Below are 23437 nucleotides of genomic sequence, written 5' to 3' on the forward strand. Positions count from 1 at the left end.
CTTGCACATGTTGAGTTTTTATTGTGGTTGTGTAAGTGAGTAAATGTAAGAATGATTAAGTGGGTGGCTGAATGGATGCATGAGTGGAAGGAGCAGTGATAGATGACATACAACGTGAATTTTTGGTTCCTAAATCCATCTGCGATTGAAGAGGGGGTTTCATTTATACGCCAGTTCGATTGGTTTTGCCAGTGCTTGTTAAGCTTACTTTGTTTTGTAACCATAACTTCACTGTTTTTTTTTCTTCCAGTAAACCTTTAGGTTGTTATAACCAAAGCCTACTATAACTTCTCTTTAGCGAAACCTTGTTTTTTCCTCGGATTATATATCGTCATCACACAATAAGCACTCCAAGCCTTTTGTGCAGCAGTAATTGCACATTCCATAGCCCTGGTCTTCCACCTGACACTGTGGGCAACCAGATTTGTATACCTCCTTTCTTAAAGAAAAGGGTTGTTAGAAAGAGCCTTGCTCCATCTCACTACAGATTAATGACCACTTCAGTCTTTCGACAATGGGCTGAAAGTTTTTCTCGTGGCTTCAGATGATGAGACAAAATGCTAATGATTACATCAGAAGCCAGTCTTTACAGAAGAATACTCTAAACAAAGCATGTGACTAGTGAGCATCATGTGCCATTAACAAATATTAATGTATGTGGCAAAAGGCATAGTGTAACCCTTCTTGCCTTTTTATCTTCTTCACCCTCTTGCTGGCCGTACTACATGCCTCCCTGCTAGCAGATCACGTCTGTGTAAAGCATCAGATCTGCTTTGGGTTTCCAACACCATGGAGCAAGGAAAGCGTTACAAACATACACTTTTCTCTCTTACCCAACTAAGGGGTCCATTAGGATGGAGTGTGTATGTCCTCCGCCTGGTGGGCGGTAGCAACCGCCGGACCGGCGGCAGACATCCGCCCACCATCGAAGCCCTGAACACCGCCGGTCTGATTAGCATTGCGGTCGTGACCGCAGCGGTGTGATTTCCCGCCCGCCACTTTTCCGCTGGTTGCAGTCCGCCCGCTTGCCTGGAGTGCGGAGCTGGACTGCTACAATTGTGGCGGATCAGGGCCAAGCACCGCCGGCACTATTATGATGCCGGCGGTAGCCAGCTTTCCGCGGCAGTGGAACCGCCATGGAAAGGCATGCGGAGAATGTCTCCGAGGGTCCATTGCGGGCCCCCAATGTGTTCGGGGGAGGTGGGGGGTCACTGGGGTGTAGCCATGGTACCACCCTACATGTCCCTGTAGCAGGTGGCAGGCCTGCAACACAGTGCAGGGACATGCAGGACATGCGAGTTTGGACATCGCGGCGGTGCTGCTGGCAACACCGCCCGCCTCAATGTTAACCGCCACAATCCGACCGCCGCGGTCGGATTTCCACTGCGGAGCATAATAATTGGACCGGTGGGTTTCTTGCGGTCCTAGCAGGCGGTGTTTTCCCGCTACCATGGCAGTCGGGGTGCTTTTCCGCCCGCGTCCTAATGGACCTCTAACTGTTGATGGTAGAGTCAGTGTCCCGATGTGATGGATTTCCCAGGACCAGATTGTAAATCATCTTCACTTTAGCCACAGTTAGAACTACATTAGAGAGCCACAGCAGCTTTCACATTCATCAAGCCCTGATGGCATGTTGATGTCTTGTACAACAGTAGGATTGATGGCAAATCTGTATCCTGCTAGCTTTAACTAAGCATTTAGCATTAGAAAATCTATAATATCATGTAGTTATCATATACCAGTTCACACAGTCAGACTGGAATTGTGCTTGGGTTCTGCTAAGGCCTGTCAGTGCAGGTTTTTGTCCTTAAAAGGAAGAGTGGTGATCAGCAACTTGTTAGGACTAAATGTGAAACAAAAACCTCTGAATCGAATTCCTTGGTACAATACTTACGTTTTTTGGGAGAGAAAGATGGACTAGGTGATTACTTTAACATATCTTCTCAAAGGTGTTTTTGAGATCTGTTTTGCAGTGACAATCACAAAACCATTGTCTTATTCATTGCATCTTTTCCACCTCCATGAGCTTCTCTTGCCAAGCAACTGCACTTCCGCAATGGACCCAGAGCTATAAAGATTACTCTTGATAATTCACCTTGACCAGTCAGTCTCACTCGATCTATTGGGATTATGGAGCACTTTACCCAACAGTGTTGCTAGAGTCTCGTTAACACATTTTCTAAAGCTATTTGATTAACAACAAAAGGACTTGTCGATCAACCTTTATCAATAGGTTTCACAGTTGCAGAAAAGTGGGCGTTTTAGATGCTTTTTGTTCTGCATGTTGTTAAAAAGCTGGCTTATAATGTGAATGAAGTTTTACACTTTATTTATTTTTAAGATTGCATAATTTTTGTATTGCACCAGATTGATGATAAAGCAGATAAAATGTTATGTAAAATTCGAAGAAAAATGTGAAACTACCGAGTGTCTACCCTCTTCTCAACTGTTTGTGGTATGATTTCTTTTTTTACTTGCCACAGCATTATTGTTCTAAATTTGCTAATCGTTATAGTTGGAAACTAGTCATTGGCAGTAAGTACTAAATTAGCCTGTATGTTTAGCATTTGAGAGCATTTGTGATATTTAATTTCTAGTGTAAACAGACAAAACGTTATAGTGTAACCTCTCACTCTCCACCATCTCTCCATTTATGGTATAACTCGAAGCTTTCATAACATTTTTTTATTTTTTTGGGGACAAACTAAGCTATTTAACTTTTAACGATAACATTTAATGTGATGGACATGGTGCGTAATGATGGAGTTGTGACTTAAACATAGTGTTTGCTGCTCTGTTTTGTTTACTAACCTGTTAAACTACTTCTGTTTCCAGGGCTATGTTCATGAGTGGATTAAGTGAAAGCAAGCAGACACATGTACATCTGAGAAATGTGGATTCATCTTCGTTACAGATCATAATAACTTATGCATACACGGGTAACCTGGCAATAAAAGAGAGCACTGTAGAGCAGCTATATGAGACTGCGTGTTTCTTGCAGGTAAGGCCTTCAAACCGTAAAGAACATGCCTAAATAGTACAGCAGCACTGGACGCAGTTTTTGACACTCCCAATACTTTCAAAATAAAGTGGTATGAGGAACAGTCTTAAGGTAGCTCTTTAACCAACCCTAGCCATTTCAGGTGCATGAGAAAGAATTCTTCTGGGAGATAAAGGCGAAGTTGTACAACTTGCAGAACCCATGAACCATTACCTGTAAAAAATCAAATTAAAATGATTTTATAAGACTTCTCATTTAGTTAACATATATTTTAATATTAGCATTACATATTCCCAGTTCATGCTAGTCCTGAATGTTTTTTCCAACCAGTCGTGTGATGATGGTTTCTTAGATCATAATGGAAGCATGCAATTTTTCGAGTGGTGACCCCCATCACGTTTCTGATGTTAGCTACATCCTGTTTCTGACCAACTCCTCCTTTACTCCACACGTGAAGTCAATTATTCTCTTCCCAGCTTTGGGCAATCCTGTTCAAAATGCTTCAGTGTGTTTGAGTAATGTTGCAAGACCTCAAAACTGCCAGGCATAAATGACAAAATTTACGTTTTTGCGGACTGATTTATGATGCTTATCTTTCTGTAAAGGTTATACTTTAATAACAAAATTGTCAATACCCTAAACAAATTACTTGTAAAAAAATGTATTTGGGTTGTTCTTACTTTAGGAACAATATTGGATCAAATAATGTGTCCTTGCATTTAGAAACTGCTGTATACCGCCACCCTATTAATAGTTTAGTGATTAAGTGAGAAATTATACAAGAATCTTATTAGAGACACATACCTATTAACTCCCTAACTCCAATGATTACCGCAACCGTACCATTACCCCTTTTGTCTTTCCACTGTGCACCGTTACTACTGCAAGGGAAAATGGGTTTACTGTTAATTTATTATATTTTAATTGAGGTAATGCCATTAAATATATCTGAAAATAATGGAATACACTTTAATTACAATTACCCTGATTTACCATTGGTGTGGATTAGTTTTATGGCTAACATTAAGATAGTCATTGTTTTAAAATAATTTTCTGAGAAGCTGAGAATTTTTTGAGAAACTATTTGACATTCTGTTCCACTGCACTATTATGCTGATGACCCTTTAGATTAATGCCCCTGAACATTCCATGCAGATGTATGGCATTTCATTTTTTTTTTTTTTTTTTTTTTTTTTTCTAACTGCGTTGACTTCATTTTTAAAATTCACTGGTAAAAGGGACAGGCCTTAAACCAGAGTCTAAGCAGTGTAAATCAGTGCTGTTACTTCACCAACATTTGCATGCATGTGAATCCGCTGGAACACTAGATATGATTACATCTGGAGACCTTGCCTCACAAGTACCTTTTAGGATACATGACCCTCAAAGTATTTGATCAGTATACTGCCCTAAGCATAATTGCTCTGCTTTTCTGGCCAGACTGCATGTTCTTTTCAGACTTGGGCACAGTGTGAGTAGATGTATGTTCTTAATCTTTAGCTGGCATGGGCGATCCCTACCTTGCCAGTTTCCTGTAATCTCCTGAGTTGTATATAGAAAGTGCTTACCCTAGAAATGGGTGTCCTAGCTCTGGGAAACCTGATCACACAGAACCAACCTAGAGTGAAAACAAGCAAGCTTTTAATAGTTTAAAAAATTTGAAAAGATTTTCCGAGATCTGATGAAAGAAAAGAGTGCTACTAGATTGAGAGAAAAGTAGCTGCTGCCATTGCTGCACTTTTTACAAAAGAGTGATCACATAGCAGATTAGAATTTTAAAAACATGGAAGTCGAGAGAGAGGAGCAAGCTCATATAGTTGTCGGACAACAAGCTATACAAGGATGTGTGTGAAAAACATAAGGCCTTAAAAAGACAGTGTTAGTGTTTCGGTACAGATAATCAGTGAATGATTTAAAGATTGGCCAGAGGACGGGATTTGTTGCTCAATCTTAGGATGAGGCTGGCTTTTGCTTTCTGGATTAGTTTCTGAATTTCCTAAGAATGTGACCGAGCAAACGTAGAATAAGGGAATTGTAGTAATCCAGCCTGGAGGTAAGAGCTTCAACTAAAGTTTTTCTGGAGGAGCTGGAGAGTAAGAAAGTCGTTTTTCTATTGGCTTTAAGTCTTAAGGTGAGCTTAATAATGTGTGTCCAAAAGGTAAGCTTTTCATTGAATATTATGCCAAGATTTTGAGTGTAGGTAAAAGTATGAGGAGCTCCAACAGTGTCAGGCCAACAGCAGTAGGACCAGATTGAGGGCTTTTCAAAAAGGATAACTTTGGTCTTATTCAAGTAAGTTTGAGAGAGTTGGAATTCATCCAGCCGGCTATCGAGCAGAGGCACACTTTGAACTGACTCTGTAGGAAATTCAGATATCAAACTTGTTGTAAAATCTACGTATCATACACAAAAGCATGGCATCTAAGTTTATAAAATGAAATTAGGGAGTCGGATGGAGCCACATAGATGTTAGAGCATTTGATGCAGCATATAGATTGCTGCAATTGATGGGCTTAAATGTGGAATGATAGTGAGCCATGGTCACAACTTGGGACAGCTCATGAAAGAAAGAAATATAGGAGAGTCAGTTTTAGACACTGCAGGTGACACTAATGGCATCCAATCTACAAAGCAAGATACCATTCGAGACCATCAAAGGCTCCATAAAGGTCCAGAAGTGGAGGGCAGCCTCCCATATCTAGAATTCTCCTGATGTCATTGAAAGATGCCACTAATGCGGGCTCCTTGCTAAGGTGGGGTAGAAACCCAGATTGGAAGGTATTTAGTAAGAAGTGTTCAGTGTGTTTTCAGATTCTTTCCACAATCTTATCCATTGAAGGTAGCGAAGAAGCCAGCCAGTAGTTTGAAATAATTCTGGTCTAGAGTAGGGTTTTTAATTTTTTATTTATTTAACTAAAGGAATTACTAAAGAAGCCTTTGAAGCTGTCTGGACAGTACCTAAATTAAGATAAGCATTGCAAAGGGAAGTTATGTAGCGAGTGAAGGAGGAGGCCACAGATTTAACCGTTTTATCCCAGCAAGACCCAAGAAAAGCTGAGGAACTGGTGTTTATCTTGGTGAGAATATAATCTGAGCATGTACAAGTCAATGTTGATGAGATGGGGATCAGTTTCCCAAAAGAATTATAATTCAAATGCACTGATTCTGATGATGTCAGTGTCATAAGATAGAGAACTTGGTAACTTGAGGATTTAATACATTAATGTGGTTTAAACAAAATGTAATTAGAAACCCCCCCCTTATCTGGGGGCACATCCTTGAAGCCAATTACTACTCAACCATAAATGGAATAAAGTGCTCTTTTAGTTTTTCACAGATCTTTAATCTATCCAATTTGATTGGACCCCCTACGTGCAAAATGTTTTTCACCGCCCTGGGACATTGTTGCTAAATTGTAGTTTAATTATTGTGTGACCATTCCAAATATCCTTATTTTTACAGTTTTAGTAGAATAAATTTGATTTCGGTAAGCGGTGTCAAATATAATTTAAACTCTAATCAAATATAAATAAAATCAGTGTAGTAAATACAGTAGTTGTGTGTTGGGGTTGGTAGCAGAGTTTTAAGGTTTTCTTGTGTGAAAAAAATCAATTTATAATAATTTAATTCAATAAGCAAATTACATTATAAATCTTTTTGCTTATTGTTGGGCTTAGAGCTTATTATTGTATGTGATATAAATGTATTAATATAAAAAGCTTTTTTTTTTTTGTTTGTTTAGAGACTAGAAAATTACCTTAACTTCCATTTAATTCATTTCAGTATATATCATGTAGGTATTTATCTAAGCTTATGGTGTAAAGTAGGGTGAACAGTAAAATTAATTTCAGGGCACATTATGTGTTGTGAATTAAAATATCCACCTTAATCATAATTTGAGAAGAGATAGTGTTACTGCATTTCTGGATATGCCATATGCATTATATATACGGGCAGGTTAGATCAATTGAAAATTGAGTGCCTGGATCCCAAATTTGCTAACCTTGTGATCCAAATATAAATAGTAATTTTAACTCCATGTTTCAGGTCTTACATTTGTTTAGTCAGTTTGATTTTTCTGAATCCTAGTGGTTTTTGTCCATTCTTTTTATTCACTTTACCTTGGTGTTCACAGAAATAACTTTTCCCTTGTAAACTATTCATTTTTTCCATGCTAATGATCTTCAGTATGTTTCAACACTTGAATTATTTTCTTTATCTGAACGACACGTTGGTGATAGATTCCTTACCTTAGAATATCCCAGGCGTCCGACTGGATCCGGAAAGTTTTGCTAGTAGTACCCCTGCGCGTCAGTAGGTGGTGTTGTGCAGCTCCGCGTCCGTCACTGGCGTCGTAAGCGCCGAGATGATGTCACTGAGACTACTTAGGTGCCAACCATGCGCGCGGATGTCAGTTCTGTACACGACTTTCCGCGCCAGGAACGCAGAGCCATGCAAGAAACTGACCACTGGTGCCAAGAAACTAGGCCCCTGAATGGGATGACCTTAACACTAGAAATCAGTTTGCAGAATGAGGAGGATGGGTGGAGCCGTAAGTAATCTATCACTATCTAATGTCTCTTGCAGATATATCATTACACAAGTAGTAACTTGTGCATCTGAAAGAGACACGTTAGTGATAGATTTCTTATCAATCCAATTCAGACTAAACAAAAGGCTTTGGTTCCACCTCCGGGCCACGGTTGGCATAGAGAGGTTTCCAATTCCCCGACTCGGCACCCAAACACATCGTTAAGCCTTCCAGCTCTGGATCGAGCCTGCCAAAGTCAGGCACCGAGCCGAAACCTTCAGGCTCGAAGCAGACGACTGCTTCAGAACCCAAACCTTCCGCGCTGAAAAGTCATTCCACCCCAGCACTGAAGTCCTCGGTTCTGAAAAACGAAAAATGCTCCTTCGCAGCTGATTTTTTACATTACACCTCCCAAATCAGACCCGAAACAAAAGGAACTTTACATTAATCATGATAACAGGACATCTTCTTACTAAACTGCCTCAGAAGCACACGCCTGAGTCAGAGGACATGCATTATATAATTCCTTTAAAGAGTAAGAATGTCAGAACTAGCCCTTCTCCTCCACCATTTTCCCCTACATATTCACCACCTTCTCCAGCCTTTTAAACATTTACTTATCACACCAACTAACTCTCCACCACCATGGCCTGATGATGATGAAGATACTCATTTACCTGGTAGATCACTGGAAAGGCTACAATACTGATTCACCTACAGACAATGACCAAGACCTTTACCCTGCAAAGCCTTCCCATTCTGACGACAATGTAGGGTATTTAGAATTACTTGCTAGAGCTGCAGGGTCTCATGGCATACATTTACACTAAGAATCCCTAGAGAAAGATTTCTTGTTTGAAACCTTGAGTAGTACACACAGATCTAGTCCGACTTTTCCGATGCTCAAAGGCATGATGAGACGTGCCGATGATGTATTCAAAGACCCTTTTCATGCTCGTATTCTCACTCCCAGAATAGACAAAATATAAGCCTGCTCCATCTGATCCAGTCTTTACTAAGGGGCAGTTACCACTATTCTCTTTGGTTGTGTCTAATGCCCGTAAATGGGCCAATTCACAAACCCGAGAATGTCCCCCCTCCGGACAAGGAGTCAAAATTATTAGACACTTCTGGTAAATGATTAGCCGCCCCGGAAGCGGATCCTTGGCGCATTGCCAACACCCAGGCTTTATTAGCCGGGTTTGATCGAGCGCATTGGGACGAAGTGGAGAAATTGCTCCAATATCTCCCAGATGAGCACAAAGCTCAGGATTTAGTACAGGAAGGAAAGCTCCTCTCCAATTCCTCTATTAGATGTGCTTTAGATGCTGCTGAAACCACAGCTCGATAGATTAACACTAGTATGCTACTCAGGAGGCACGCATGGTTAAGGATTTCCGGCTTTAAACCTGAAGTCCAACAATCTATCTTAAATACTCCATTTTATAAAAAGCATCTCTTCGGGCCCGAAATAGATCAGGCTTTGAACAAAATGAAGAAAGACACTGAGGTAGCTAAATCAACGGGAGCTCTTCAGTCTTCTTCAAATCGTGTCTCTTTTCGTCGCCCCTTCTACTGTGGGGGGTGGAAGACCACATCCTCGGACAATAATGCTGCCTCGTACAAAGGCAACAGTCAATCTTCCTCCACAAGAGGCTTCTTTAGAGGAGACTATAGAGGCAAATGTAGGGGCAAGGGTTCCACACCACTTAATTCCCATTTTCATAACAAGCACTGACACTCCTTCCCGCTGACCATTTAACACCTGTCGTCTTCTATAATGTGTTGGGAATTATCCAACATGGTTATTGCCTGGAGCTTACCACCAATCCTATAAACATTCCACCTCATTCTCACAAAATGTCACCAGAACATTTACACCTGCTCAAACAAAGTCCAGTCCCTTTTGGTAAAAGGAGCCATAGAGCCTGTAAAATTACAATATCAAGGGTCAGTTGTAGACTCCCTGTATTTTCTACTCCCCCAAAAAGGACTGCTCCTTGAGACCTATTCTGGAACTCGGAAAACTAAACCACTACATACTGTCAGAACACTTCCACACTTCCACAAGTGCTCCCACTTCTACAGCAGGGTGACTTTGTCTACTCTAGACTTAAAGGACGCATATTCCACATTCCAATTCACCCCGCTCATCGCAAATGTCTCCGATTTGGCTAGCTGGTCAACATTACCAATTCAAAGTACTACTGTTTGGAGTCACCACTGCTCCCAGAATATTTACCAAATGCCTGGCAGTAGTTGCAGTTCATCTGAAAAAACAGCACATCTGTCTTTCCATACCTGGATGACTGGCTCATCAAAGCTAGCACCAAAAGTCTGACACTCAAACCACAATTCACTTAGTACACCAACTAGGGTTTACAGTGAATGTGTTAAAGTCCCATCTGCAGCCTTCTAATACACAGACTTATCTAGGAGCTACCATAGACACTCAAAGAGCTCTTGCCTCTCCCAATGCAGCCTGAATTCTCAGTATTCAGTCTCTTCTCAAACTGTTTCAGCCAAACCAATCATTACCAGCAAGTTTCTTCATGCAACTGCTAGGAATGATGGTTTCTTGTATCCTGACAGTTCCCCATGCAACACTTCACATGCATCCCCTTCAAAGATGCTTAGCAAGTCAGTGGAACCAGTCGCAGGGTTAATTGACCTATCTAGTGTTGGTAGATGGCTTCCCCCATCGCTCTCTGCAGTGGTGAAACCCACAAAATGTATCCAAAGGGCGGCCCTTCATCGACCCTGTTCCACACAGTGCTCACAGCAGACCCATCTCTTACTGGTTTGGGTGCTCACTTATACAACCCACAATCCAATCCAAGGATTTTGGAGTCCAAAGCACAACAGTCTCCCTATAAAACACCTAGAACTAGTAGGAGTGTTTCTAAACTCGAATTCTTTCAAATTCACCTCATAGGCAAAGCTGTCCTAGTCTGCATGGACAACATGACAGATATGTACTGTATACAAAAACGGGGGGGGGGGCGCACACTCTCTCCAACTGTCGTGCCTAGTACAAGCCATTTGGAAATAGGCTATACACCACAAAATGTATCTCCTGTCAGAGCATCTTCCAGGAGTAAACAACAGACAGAAGCAGCAAATCCACGGGTGGGAACTTCATCCGCAGGTTCTCCTCCCCTACTTTCAGGAATGGGAACTTCCTCACATAGACCTGGTAGCCACAGCCCAAAACGCAAAATTCCCATGCTTCGTCTCCAGGTTCCCACACCTGCTCTCCAAAGGCAATGCCCTGTGGATGAACTGGTCAGGGATATTTGCTTACGCCTTTCCGCCTCTCCCACTCATTCCATTGGTAGTTCGGAAGCTCAGGCAACCATTCCTCACACTGATTCTCATAGCTCCCACATGGTTCACCACCCTGCTGGAGCTGTCAGTAGTTCCACACAAAAAGCTGCATCTCCCCTCCAGTCTCCTCACTCAGAGCCATGAAGAAATCGGGCATCTAAATTCCAAAGACCTCAACCTGGCGATCTGGCTGCTGAAGTAATAGGTTATTTACAAATACCACCAGTCTGTGTGAATATCCTAAAGGAGGCTAGAAAGCCTGCTACTAGGGCATGTTATGCAGAAAAGTGGAAATAATTTGTTATCTATTGTAGCAATATCAATCCTCTTGATGCTTCTGTGCAGAACATAATCTGTTATCGGTTACATTTACAGCAATCTGGACTAGCCTACACATCCATTCCCTTACATCTAGCAGCAGTCACATACTTACAAAACAGACAACACTTCTCTCTATTCAGAGTACCAGTGATTAAAGCCTTTATGGAAGTATTAAAAAGAGTGATACTACCAAAAGTCCCACCTGCACAGTGTGGAACTTAAACATAGTCCTTAGAAGGCTCATGGGTCCACTATTTGAACCAATGCGCAGGTGTCAATTACAATTCCTCTCATGGGAAGGTACCTTTCCTCATAGCAATAACTTCACTAAGGAGAGTTGGTGAGCTCCAGGCATTAACTATACCCTTCTTTCAGCTTCACAAAGACAGAGTAGTTCTTCAAACCAATCCTAAATTTCTCCCTAAAGTAGTTTCAGCCTTTCATATCAATCAGTTGAGTTACCTGTGTTTTTTTCTCAACCTGACTCTGTAGTACAAAGAGCTCGACACACACACTTAAAGTTAAAAGAGCTCTACTATAGCACATGCAAACAACATAAGAATTTAACAAAACAAAGCAGCTCTTTTTGCTTTCTCTCCACCACACAAAGGCAATCCCATATTTAATTCAGGCATTGCAAGGTGGATCGTGAAATGTATCCAGACTTGTGTGAAAGCAAAAAGAACTTTGCTAATACCCCGTGGAGCGCATTCAACTCGCAAAATAGGGGCTACTATGGGCTTCTTAGGTAATATTCCCCTAACTGACTTCTGTAAGGCAGCAACATGGTCTACACAGCACACATTCACCAAACACTATTGGGTAGATGTGTTAGCAAGGCAACACGCTAATGTAGGCCAGGCAGTACTTAAATCACTGTCTCAAACAACTACAACAAATGCAGACTAGCCACCACTTTGGGAGTATACTGCTGGATAGTCTATGCAAAGCATGTGATCTACAGCTGCATGCCTCGAATGGATAATGTTACTTACCCAGTAAGCATCTGTTCTTGGTATGTAGAGCTGTAGATTCACATGCTCCCACCCGCCTCCCCTGTCACCTGTAGTTGCAGTTCTCAGTTTACATATATACGCATGGACATTTCTATTCTACACTTACTAGCTCCATTCTTACCCTCTGCGGGGAAACAATCTAACAATGGAGTCGATGCCCATGCGCACCATCACCGACAGGAGGAGTCACCTTACCTCATGACTGGAAAGACTTCAAAGAAAAACAACTTGCAAAGATCTGGACCCAACACTAGATGGCAGGAGTATGCAAAACATGTGAATCTACAGCTCTACATGCGAAGAACAGATGCTTACTGGGTAAGTAACATTATCCCTTTCCCACATTGACACACAAACCCTTGCGAGGTGTGGCAAATACGTTAAGAAGCTTGAAGACCGACTACTTCCCTGCCTTGCTCCTCCTCAACTCTCCAATGCTGTTCAAAAACTGAAAGCTAACTATATCTGATTGAGATTTCTAGCTGCAGATTTCTTACCTTTGAATTTCCCAGCCGTCAGGCTAGATCTGTAAACTTTTGCTGAGCAATACCCCTTGCGCATGCTGTCGGGTGACTTCATTTGGTTCCGGGTGACGTCGGCATAGGTAGCGCCGGTTATGACATTGCGGTGCCTATATAGGTGCCACCCAGGTGCGCGGACATCAGTTCTTTACTTTCTGCGCCAGTTAAGCGCTGATCTGGGAAGAGCTACCCCTCTGTCACTTTTTGGCAGGTTTTTTTCTCGACCTTTGTTGAATTTGAAAAAAAAATTCACTTCGTGTGCGAGCAATGTCTTCAAGTTAGACAGGTTTCAAGCTGTGCGGTGCCTGCCACTGCATGATGTCGGTAACTGATCCCCACCTTGTTTGCCTGTGGTGTCTCGAGCGCGACCATGATGCTCCTTGAGGCCCGGCAGTCGACACCATCTAGCGAGACTCCGCGGAGGTCCCGGTCCCGTCCCGATCGAAGAAGAGTAGCTCGCAGGACCGCTCCCGCAGTCCTCAGTCCTTTTCCTCCCACTCGAGGAATTCGGAAAATTCGGAGAGCAGGCATAAGAAGTCCAAGAGGACTTAATCTTCACTTAGGCTGTTGTCCATAGACGAGAGAGGTAAGGAGCACCAACGCTATATGCACGGTTCCACAGAGCAGGGTCGACTTCGCGCCTCTCCCTTTCTGGGAGCCAGAGCGACACCTGCTCAAATAAAAGAATTTTACGAGTCCATGCGCCGTGTATTTGAGCTGGCCGACCCCGCTGGTGAGCCCTCTGGTCCTGCAGAGTCTGAAGGGACCCCATAGAGTTCTATGCAGTCTGCCCAGCCCACGGCGCTGGTGGAGCCTCATGGATCCGGTCCGGGTCGATGCCGATCGTGCCAACGTGACCTCCAGCGTTGGACCCGGAGTCTGTACCTGCGGCACTGCTGGTGCCCACCGGCGACGCCAGCGCCATCTTCATTCCCGATGACACGGAGCTGGAATGACATTGCTTGATGCTGATTGAACCCAGGGATTCTATGTTGTTGCCTGAGCCCTTTGAAGATATGCTAGGCTCAGGAGAGGAATGGGAGGGGTCTATGGCATCGCCCAGCACCTGGCGACCCGAAGTTCCTCAGCCAACATTCCACCCCTGAAATTTTGGTGGTGCAGGCCTCTACTTGCCAAGACGTTTCCTTCTGCCCCTCCGGATAGGGAATCCAAGAGGTTGGACTCATTTGGGAAGAAGTTGTTTTATTCCTCCAGCCTGGCATTGTAGTCAATGAATACCACATGCTTATTGGGCCATTTCTCTCACTCCCTTTCGGAGACGGTTGCGCAAGTGCTGCCACAAGTCCCGGAGGAGGCCCGGGCTGTGCTCTCCCAAGCAGTCAAGGATGGGAGCGATGCAGCAAAATTCCCCATACGGTGTGGCCTAGATGCAATAGATCCGCTGAGCAGATTGAATTCAACAACTGGCTTCTCGGCTGATGTCCAGTCCAATCTGATGGACATGCCCTTTGATGGAACCCGCCTTTTTGGGGAAAGGGCAGATTTAGCCCTGGTCAGGTTCAAGGACTCTCAAGCTAATGCCAGATCCTTGGGCCTCTCCTCCACCGCTCATGGACAGTTTTCCTTACGCGCCTTTCATGGCAACGAAATGGGTTTCCAGCCACGTCAGCCCTATCCTAGCCACCGTCCTGCATAGACTGCCCAAGTCGTGCGAGGACGTGGACACTGAATTCCGATCCAGGAATGGAGTTCAGAAGTAGTCGGCCACACTGTCCCCAGCAGCCTCCAAGCACTCCCAGGCTGACTGCAGGACCACACTACTCCAGTTGGTGGGAGTATTCGTCATCGTCTCCCCCAATGGAGATCCATAACATCGGACAAGTTGGTCTTGCTGATCATCCAGGAAGGCTATTCTCGTTCTTTTCTTTCTTTTCCACCTCCCACACTGCCAAATCAGTAACTGCTGACGGAGGATCATCTGAGATTGCTCCAAGAGGAAGTTACAGCTTTCTTGGCCAAGGGAGCGGAGCTGTAGAAAGGGTCCTGGTTTCGTAAGTAAACAGTGGTTGGTATTCATGCATTTTAGATCTTCAGACCATCAAACTCTTCTTCAAGGAGAAGTTCAAGATGCTCACTCTGCCCTAGACCAAGCAGACTGGATGGTATCATTGGACCTGTAGGATGTGTATTTTTATATCACCATCTTGCCGGGCCACAGGTGTTACTTGCGGTTCAAGGTAGGTTGTGAGTACTTTCAGTTTACCGTGCTCACCTTCGCCCTTACTAGTGCCCCTCGGGTGTTAACCAAGGTGATGTGGTCGCAGCTCATCTGCGCAGGTTAGGTGTGTCAGTCTTCACCTACCTCGACGACTGCCTGTTGAAGGCGTCCTCGTCCCAGGCAGTAGTCTCCCATCTCCAGACTATGGCAAACTTCCTTCATTCGCTGGGGTTCACTAGCAGCGTGCCGAAGTCATGCCTGACTCCTTCTCAAACGCTCCCTTTCATCAGAGCAGTTCTGGACATAGTACAGTTTCTCACCTATCCTCCTGAGCAGCGAGTCCAGGATATTCAGGTTATGATTCCGATGTTTAGACCTCTATCCTGGATTTCAGTGGGATGGACTGTGAGGCTGTTGGGCCTCATGGCCTCCTGCATCTTGTTGGTAAAGCATGCCAGGTGGCATGTGTGGGCTCTGCAGTGGGACATGGAGGAAATCTCACCGACATGGTCCAGATGTTGGTAGGAACTGCAAGAGATCTGCAGTGGTGGTTGACTAACTGTGATTGGGTCAACGGCAGACCCCGCTCCCTTTCTCAGCCAGAACTCATAGTAGTAACAGATGCATCACTCCTGGGATGGACCAGCCATCTGGGCAAGGTGGAGATCAGGGGATACTGATCTCCGGCGGAGTCAGGAGTCTACATAAATCTGTTGGAGCTCCGTGCGAATCGATGGGCATTGAAAGCATTTCAACACCACTGCCATGTGGTACTCCAACAAGCGGGGCGGGGTGGGGTTGTGGACCGTTTGTCGAGAGGCCCTGCGTCTCTGGTTATGGCTGGAACAACAGGGCATAACCCTGATGATTCAACACCTGGCAGAGTGGCCGAACTCCGCCGTCTATGCCTAGCAGATCATGAATAGCGTCTCCAGTCTGAGGTGGCGCAAGGTATCTTTCAGCAGTGGGGAGAACTATGGTTAGATTAGTTTTTCGCTGTAGACAACTCGCAGTGTCAACAGTACTGCGTGCTGGAGTTTCCAAGGTGACCATTGCTCTCTGACTCTTTTCATTGCGAGTGGCGCTCAGGCCTGCTGTATGCCTTTCCGCCATACCACTCCTGCACAGAGTTCTGAAGAAGATCCGGAACGACAGGGCCCAGGTCATCCTTGTGGCTCTGGAAAGGGGCAAGGAGAGGGTCCTTAACCAGAAACCGGTCAACTGTGCGCCTCCATGCATGGAGATTGAGCAGCAGCGGTTAATAGCTTTTGACCTTCTCCCCGAAGTCTTTAACGTTATTTTGGCAGCCAGGCAGCCCTCTACTAAGATGGTGTACGATATTGCCATTACCACTAATCGCAAAGCCACCAGTTCCCTTAACAGTATATGTAAGTCTCACCTACGAAGGCCTGTAGAGACCGAAGGTAGGGAGCTGTATATTATGAAGTAGGACATGTATGTTTATATGTGTCATAGCAGCAAAACCCCTCAAGTTGTCATTTTGATGTGGGTGGGAAAATTAGTAGCCCCCATTGGCTAATACGGGGTTACAGGCTGGCACCTCAGCCTAGCTAACCTTTGAATAGGACTACCTAACTGGGTACTACTGTAAGGTATCAAATTAATTGTGGCAATAAACCTGACTTGATGCCCAGGTCGAATTTAATATCTCTATCAAAGTAATGCAACTTTAGCAAGTTGCCACTCTTGTGTGACCCAGCTGGTCCAGTAGACTCTCACTGGCACTGGCCAACAGACTTCTTTCTGCCCTACTGGAGAGTAGTGTGAATGACTCCCAGACTTAGACAAAATAGCAGCCCGCTACAGAGAGAGGTGTCACCTCCCCTTTGCAGGAAGCCACTCGAAGTGTTAACCCAAAAGGCGAGCATCAAAGGCAAAGATGACTTTGGGGCAAATGGCAATAACTCTCCTAAAGAGCTGCCCTTTGTTCAGGTAGATGCGCCAGAGACTGGGACAAAGAGAGAAGACCAGTGCCCAAACCAGTTATCCCGTGAGTGTGTAGCCCTCAGGTAGGCACACCTCTAGGGAATGCTACCAAACTCATAACAGGAAAGGTGCAGACATCTTGGCAGTGGGCATAATAGCGCACTCCGAGATTGTTAGGTGCCACACATTGCTGAAAAGTAGTTACCAGGAGGGGGCCTAGTAGCCCATTGGCTAGTGACCACGTTGTTCCCGCAGGGAACTTTCCTGGGATAAATATGGCACCCCTGTAGCCCTGAACGTCAATCACATTGGAACTTGAAGGAGGACTGCCCTGCTGACCCCCCGGATGGCACAAAGATAGGCTGCACCATCTGCTGGACTGCACCTGCTGCATCTTGGGCTACCAACGTTATCAGTGTGGCTCCTGGCTCGGGATAAAGTCGTCCCTCGACTGAAGCAGTTACTCCAAGGGCCCCGAGAGCAGCACCACTGACAAAGCTCAAACTGGTACGTTGATAGCCACTAAAGAGGAATTACCGTGCTCCAAGAGACCGATCCTCAATGGCCAAAAGTTGCACCACAATCCACCGGAAATGGGAGAGTCGTCGAAGTCCAAATTGGTCGCTCAAGAGGGGCACTAACCCCTACCAAAGGACATGGTCTGGTTGGAGGAGGGGGCAGCGCGAGTTTCTAGCCTCCCCGATAGATGACGAAGAAATTAAACAGGCAATTAAAGACCTGGCCAGTAGCCGTGCTCCGGGTTCTGATGGGCTATCGGGAGAGTTCTATAAAGCCTATCAACACGAGCTAGGCCCACGACTACTGGAGGTATATGAGGAAACCCTGCAGAACAGGTCTCTCTCCCCAACTATGCACAAAGCCATAGTCCTGCTTCTGCTCAAGCCAAGTAAATTGCCACGCCACTGTACATCTTACAGACCATTATCATTACTCAATCATGACTATAAAATCCTTGCCAAAGTACTAGCTACCCATCTATCATTACTTGTAGACACCTTATAATGCCCCTTTTAAGCGGGTTTTGTCCCTGGCAGATCTACTGCACTTAATTTGAGCACTATTTTCTCAGTGATAAATGAAATAGAGCCTACATTGCCAGCTGCGGTCGTTCTCCTTGATGCCGAAAAGGCTTTTGACTCTCTGGAGTGGCCTTTCCTGTACACGGTGCTGCAAAAACTGGGTAGTCCAGTTGGATTTCTAAATTTGGTACGCCTGTTATATTCTGGCCCCGTTGCCCTCCTGAAGCTAAACTGTAAAATAACAGCTCAATTTCCTTTGACACGTGGCACCAGACTGGGGTGCCCCCTCTCGTTCCTATTATTTATAGTTGCCATGGATCCCCTTGCGTGACACATACAGGACGACACTTCCACCATGGCTTACAGTTTCACACGGTTCCCCTTGCTGCCTTGTTCTATGCCGATGATGTCATGCTATTTGTTTGGAAACTGGCAACTAATCTGTCCCCACTATTGCGTGAAGTGGTCCGATCTGGGGTGATGGTTATTAACTGGACCAAGTTGTAAATGTTCCCGTTCACACCGGCTACTACCCAAGAAGATTCAGAGTTCCCCCTTTAATGGTGTTCGAACACCCCCCCCCCCCCCCACTCCGGTCCCTACTCATTCGACTTGTTTGGGCTGCTAAACATAAGCTGGAATACTTGAATTATGGCTTATGAACTAGGGTGATTTGGAGTCCCTGATCTTCACTTGTATTACCTCGTTGCTCAGGTCCATTTTACATACTACTGGTATCACCCTGACACCCGACTCCAGTACCTTAAGCCCGAATGCTCCCAAGTGCATCCTAATCGGCTATCCGCTCTATTACCACAAGGCCTGCCACGCTGCCTCACTGAGATTCAGACACTTCCCACAAAGTGCTGGGCATGGACCAAACTACGGCGGTATCTACAAAATGTGTTTCTATACTCAGCACATATACCATTGGCAGATAACGCTTGGCTACCCCCCACCACAAACTCTTACCAAGCGTGCATTAACCAAACAAAGACTCCAGAAGGTTGAAGATCTGTTTAAAGATTCGCGATCGTGCACCACGACAGAACTACTTTCTCATGGGGATGATCCTTACATGGACAGATTCCTCCTTCACAGGGCCCGTGGGTCCCTGATTGGAGCTGTGCCGGACGCTTCGACGGAACCGGAGGGGACCCCCCCACGCTAGTTGTAGCCTCCCCGGACGGTACCCACTTGGTTTCACGCCTGTATACTCCCTCATTATCCCTCCGTCCAGCGGTTGGCACCCGGCACAGGTGGCGTGGGAACGGGACCTGGGTACACCAATAACGGACAACATATGGCATTATCGTTGCATACAAACGCGCTATATTTCGAATAACCATCGCCATAAACTATTACATTTGAAATATATACACCAAGCGTATGTAACCCCGATATTATTGGCTAAAATGGACCCTAACATCTCACACGCATGTACTAGATGCGCTGCTTCTGATGCCAACTTCTCGCACCTTGCGTGGAACTGCGTGCCGGTGCAGGCATATTGTGGGGAGGTTTTTCGACGGATATCTCTCGTGGTGGAGCAGACTATACAACCTGCACCATTGACAGGGTTGCTGGGGTTTGTTCAACCTTTAAAGTAAAGGTTCACGGCAATCGCTTTACTCCTCGCAAAGCGACAAATTTCTTTAAATTGGGACAGAACAAAAACACAGACTGAGGGCCTGGCTCCCTGACATGATTTATTGCGACTGAGTGATGTATACGCCACTCTGTTACCACCCACTTCACGCCCACAAGACATTTGGCAACCACTGAAGAATAACTAATTGGCATACCCACTTGACGGGGATTGAAATGCAAATGTAGACATAGTTAAATAGAATAGAGCACTGGGAGAGTGTAATATGATCTTGACTGGTTGCTTTATTAATAGTCTCTATAAAAGTAGGATAAAACCTTGATCCATTGCAGGAATTGTGAAAACAGTTGCATTTGATGTAATCCACTGAGCATTATTGTCAGTCTTTCAGGAGGTTGCTCCCGGTACCCTGTTTACTGTTGGGTTATGCATTTGTTGTCATTGATTTAACTCAATCGATTTGAGATACTATGTATTATCATGCAATATTAGTGTGATTGTTCATTGCAAATCTCAATAAAGGAAATACAAAATATAAAAAACCCTACCAAAGGATTTTGCTGGGACCTCAGTACACGGAGACCGGTAGCCTAGGTGCAGATGGCCTTCTAAAGTCTCAAAGATCTTCGGGGGACCCTGACTTGTATGTCTAAAGTCGTCCCACCTGACCCATGAACTGACTACTGCACAGCATCTGGAGCATCCTTGAACATCTGTATCCTTCGAATAAAGACCGCTCCATTAACGTTTATGGCGGTCGATCTGTAAAGTTTGGAACTAAACTGGAAACTGCTAACTGTCAAAATCTACCCCATTGGCCCCCCCCCCAGACCTTCTCCCTGTCTGATTTGGCCACCCAAGCCGGGCAAGTCAAACTAACTTTACAAACTTTTCATAAGTTTGTAAACTTTAAATTGACATTGCTGGTTTGCGGTTTAATTAAAGAGTGATATAAAAGCTTGAAATATTTGTATCTCAGGAACACTCTAATGGACTTTGCTCATTGAGGACTGTAATCTTTTGTATGAATTGGTGACTTCTGTTTTTTCGTGTTGCGTGGCTTTCTTATTTCGTTCTTTGGTACATTTCAATGCTTTACGCTAAGTTCCTTTGGTCAAGCCCTGTTACCCATAGTTAAGCTTTAGGTTGTACAAACGAACCTGACTGTACCCAAGATAATTTTTTTGAGAGTGTATTCCATGGTAAAGCAGCAGAGCCTACCATATAATACCCCAAATCTTCACACTACGCCTTTGCACCAATCCTAGCATTACCACTGTCATAAGCTAAATAAAACGAGAACCATGCTATTTCATTCTAATAGCACCACTATTGCCTAGACAGTACTGGTGCACAGAGCTGCTTCTCCTTTCAGAAACCAACCACATTACATTAGCCAATCACTTAACTTTGCACAGGAGCCAAGTTCTCCATACAAACCCGTAATCGCTTAATTTATTGGCTTTGCTCCAGAACACAATGAATATTATCCCCTATACATCCAGGAATATTGCAGGGAGATACTGTACAACCCCAGAGTGGATTCAACAACCAAAACACATGTAGCCAAGTGGAAACCTTTTTTATTTATGGCGTTCTAATCAGTCTACATCCTATTTCTTTGCTACTGCACAAGATTTGAAAATGTATAATCCCTCAAAGCATTACATGGAGAACAGAACATGTTCCAGTTACCAAAAGCCAATGGGCCACCACTTGAGCTGACCGTCAAAGGAATGTAAATAATGGAAACAAAACCAACATTGTCTGTGTTGATGGTGTTTTAATCCGGCTACATCCTGTTTCTTCGCAGGCATACATAAACATCCTATTTCTTAACTACCAACACAGGTCCATTTGGCAGCAATTTGTCAATGTAGGCCAGCCAACCAGTTGTCATTGTGGTCGCAGAGAATTATCACGGAGTTCAGCGATGTCTTTTTAGAGTTTTTTCACTGTCTAAAATCGCCAATTCCATGGAAGCTTAATACAATGTTATCACAATTGATGAGGCATCCATTCAAGCCTTTTCGTAAGGCAGAAATGAATTACTTATCCTGGAAAGTAGATTGGTCATTGGCTTTGATCTCGGTAAGACACGAGATTCACACCTTTGCAGTGAAAAAACAATGTATACAATTTCAAGATGAGTCATCCGAAGGCACAAGCCACAGTTTACTCCCAGGTGCCTTAACAAACCAGTTGTTCTCAGTACTTTTTTCAACAATCCTAAGGATAAGCAGAGAACTTTGGATTTCTTAGATTCCGCATTAAGAGAACACCGAACTTCACGAAATCTGAGCAACTATTACTATCTAATGGTCCTCCGAGATAAGAACATGCTATATTCAAACAACGTGGGACACGCTGGGTTTCAGCAGCTATAGCCTTCTGTCACCAGAAGGCAGGACGACCTTCACATGGGAGCATAGGGTACATTTGGCAAGGACTGTAGCTACTTCCACAGCTCTTTTTGCAGGTGTTTCCCTTTTGCAGATGTGTATGGAAGAAAGCCCATAAGTTTCCTCAACACCATTGTCTTGATTCAACGATGAACAAGGATACCGCAGTAGGCCAAGCGTTTCTTAGTCATCTTCTTTTATTATTGTGCGCTAATAGACAAATAGATGCAACTTTTGCCCGCAACTTTCCATCCCTTATCGGTATTGTTCTTATAAAAGGACCGATCAGGCACTCTGCTGTGTAATTGTAACACTTGCTGGTTTTTCAAATCAATAATAAAGATTCAATCCATAAAAGGTCCTTTCTGTTAAATAGATAGATCTCCTAGTGGCAGTAGCAACGAGGTAGTTATCGATAAGTCTATTTTTTCATAGACAGAGCTTTTTAGGTCGAGCCTAGTGCAGCACGCAAGCGCTGCTCTGGAAGAACGACTTCTTGTAATCGCTCTGGGCTTTCCACATGCTCGTGAGTGTTTTGTTTTTTCATTGGTCTTTGCGTGTGTCTTTCTAATAAAAGACATCCCGCAATTGTTCAAAGGCGTCTGCATGTATCTGCTCATGGCCTATTCTTGCGGTTACGAGCAGGGGGCGCTGTGTGCCATCGGTTCGGTATCGGATTTCAAAAGCTTCACGTCGTGTTCACTTTGTGGCCGCGGCCGGGCACTGTTTTCTGTAAACAGCACTTGTTGACTCTGGAGACCAACTTCATTTTGAGACGATTCCCCAGGCTGCAAATGAAACAGACCAGAGTGATAAGCTTCACAAAGCCTGAAAATGCGCAACGTAAACACATTTTCCAGGTCCGGTTTATGAAGTGGTTCCTTGCCACAAGCTAGCGCGCTTTATAAAATTCTTAAAATAAATACATAAGTGAATACATCGCTCTTGTCTTGTGGAGTACAGCTTTTTTTTTTTTTTACATATTCCCCATAAAAACCCAGTATTTTAGCTGTCCATGTTTAAAATGCCTATTCCTAAACAGCTTAATAAATTAATATTCACAGCGATAATACAGCATTAGGTACAGTGTCACGCAGGAATTCGGAAGCGGGCCGTGCTGGCGCAGTTCACGTCACGTACCTCTCCCTGGTGCCTCCGCGCTACACATCTCCACGGCGCAAAGCAGGAGCCAAAGCGCCTTTACGGTCATTTTTCGGGAGCTTATTCAGGCTTCCCCTGCGGGGAGTCTGAGGTGGGTGTGCACTCTCCCAGAGTTCATGCTGAGGGGCAGCCTTTAGGGGAAAACATGAATCACTGCTCTGGACAAACCATTAGAGCAAGACAAAACTGCTCCAATTCTTGTCAACCTCCCTCTATGCCAAATCCGCGGAGGAATGGGCAGCCGGGCCAACACTGTGCAATTATGCGCCACCCAAAAACTGCCACTTCCCCCATCGCCCCAATCATGGTCTCTCTGTATTGTCAAGGAAGGGATGTCTTGGAATTCGTGAAAAAACAGCTTTTAAAAATGGGAACAGAAAAG

At 44.5% G+C, this 23437-nt stretch overlaps 1 protein-coding gene across 3 annotated transcripts in view; it reads left to right on the forward strand.

Moving 5' to 3' along the window:
• KBTBD2 (kelch repeat and BTB domain containing 2) overlaps nucleotides 1-23437 on the forward strand; it is a 214918-nt gene that overhangs the window by 174723 nt on the left and 16758 nt on the right. For all 3 annotated transcript variants that reach the window (XM_085607504.1, XM_085607506.1, XM_085607505.1), the window contains one exon: nucleotides 2836-3001. In XM_085607504.1, coding sequence (XP_085463630.1) covers nucleotides 2836-3001 — 166 coding nt within the window. The remainder of the gene's footprint in view (nucleotides 1-2835; nucleotides 3002-23437) is intronic.

This window comes from Triturus cristatus, chromosome 5_2, assembly GCF_964204655.1.
Source record: "Triturus cristatus chromosome 5_2, aTriCri1.1, whole genome shotgun sequence".
Classification (NCBI taxonomy): Eukaryota; Metazoa; Chordata; class Amphibia; order Caudata; family Salamandridae; genus Triturus; species Triturus cristatus.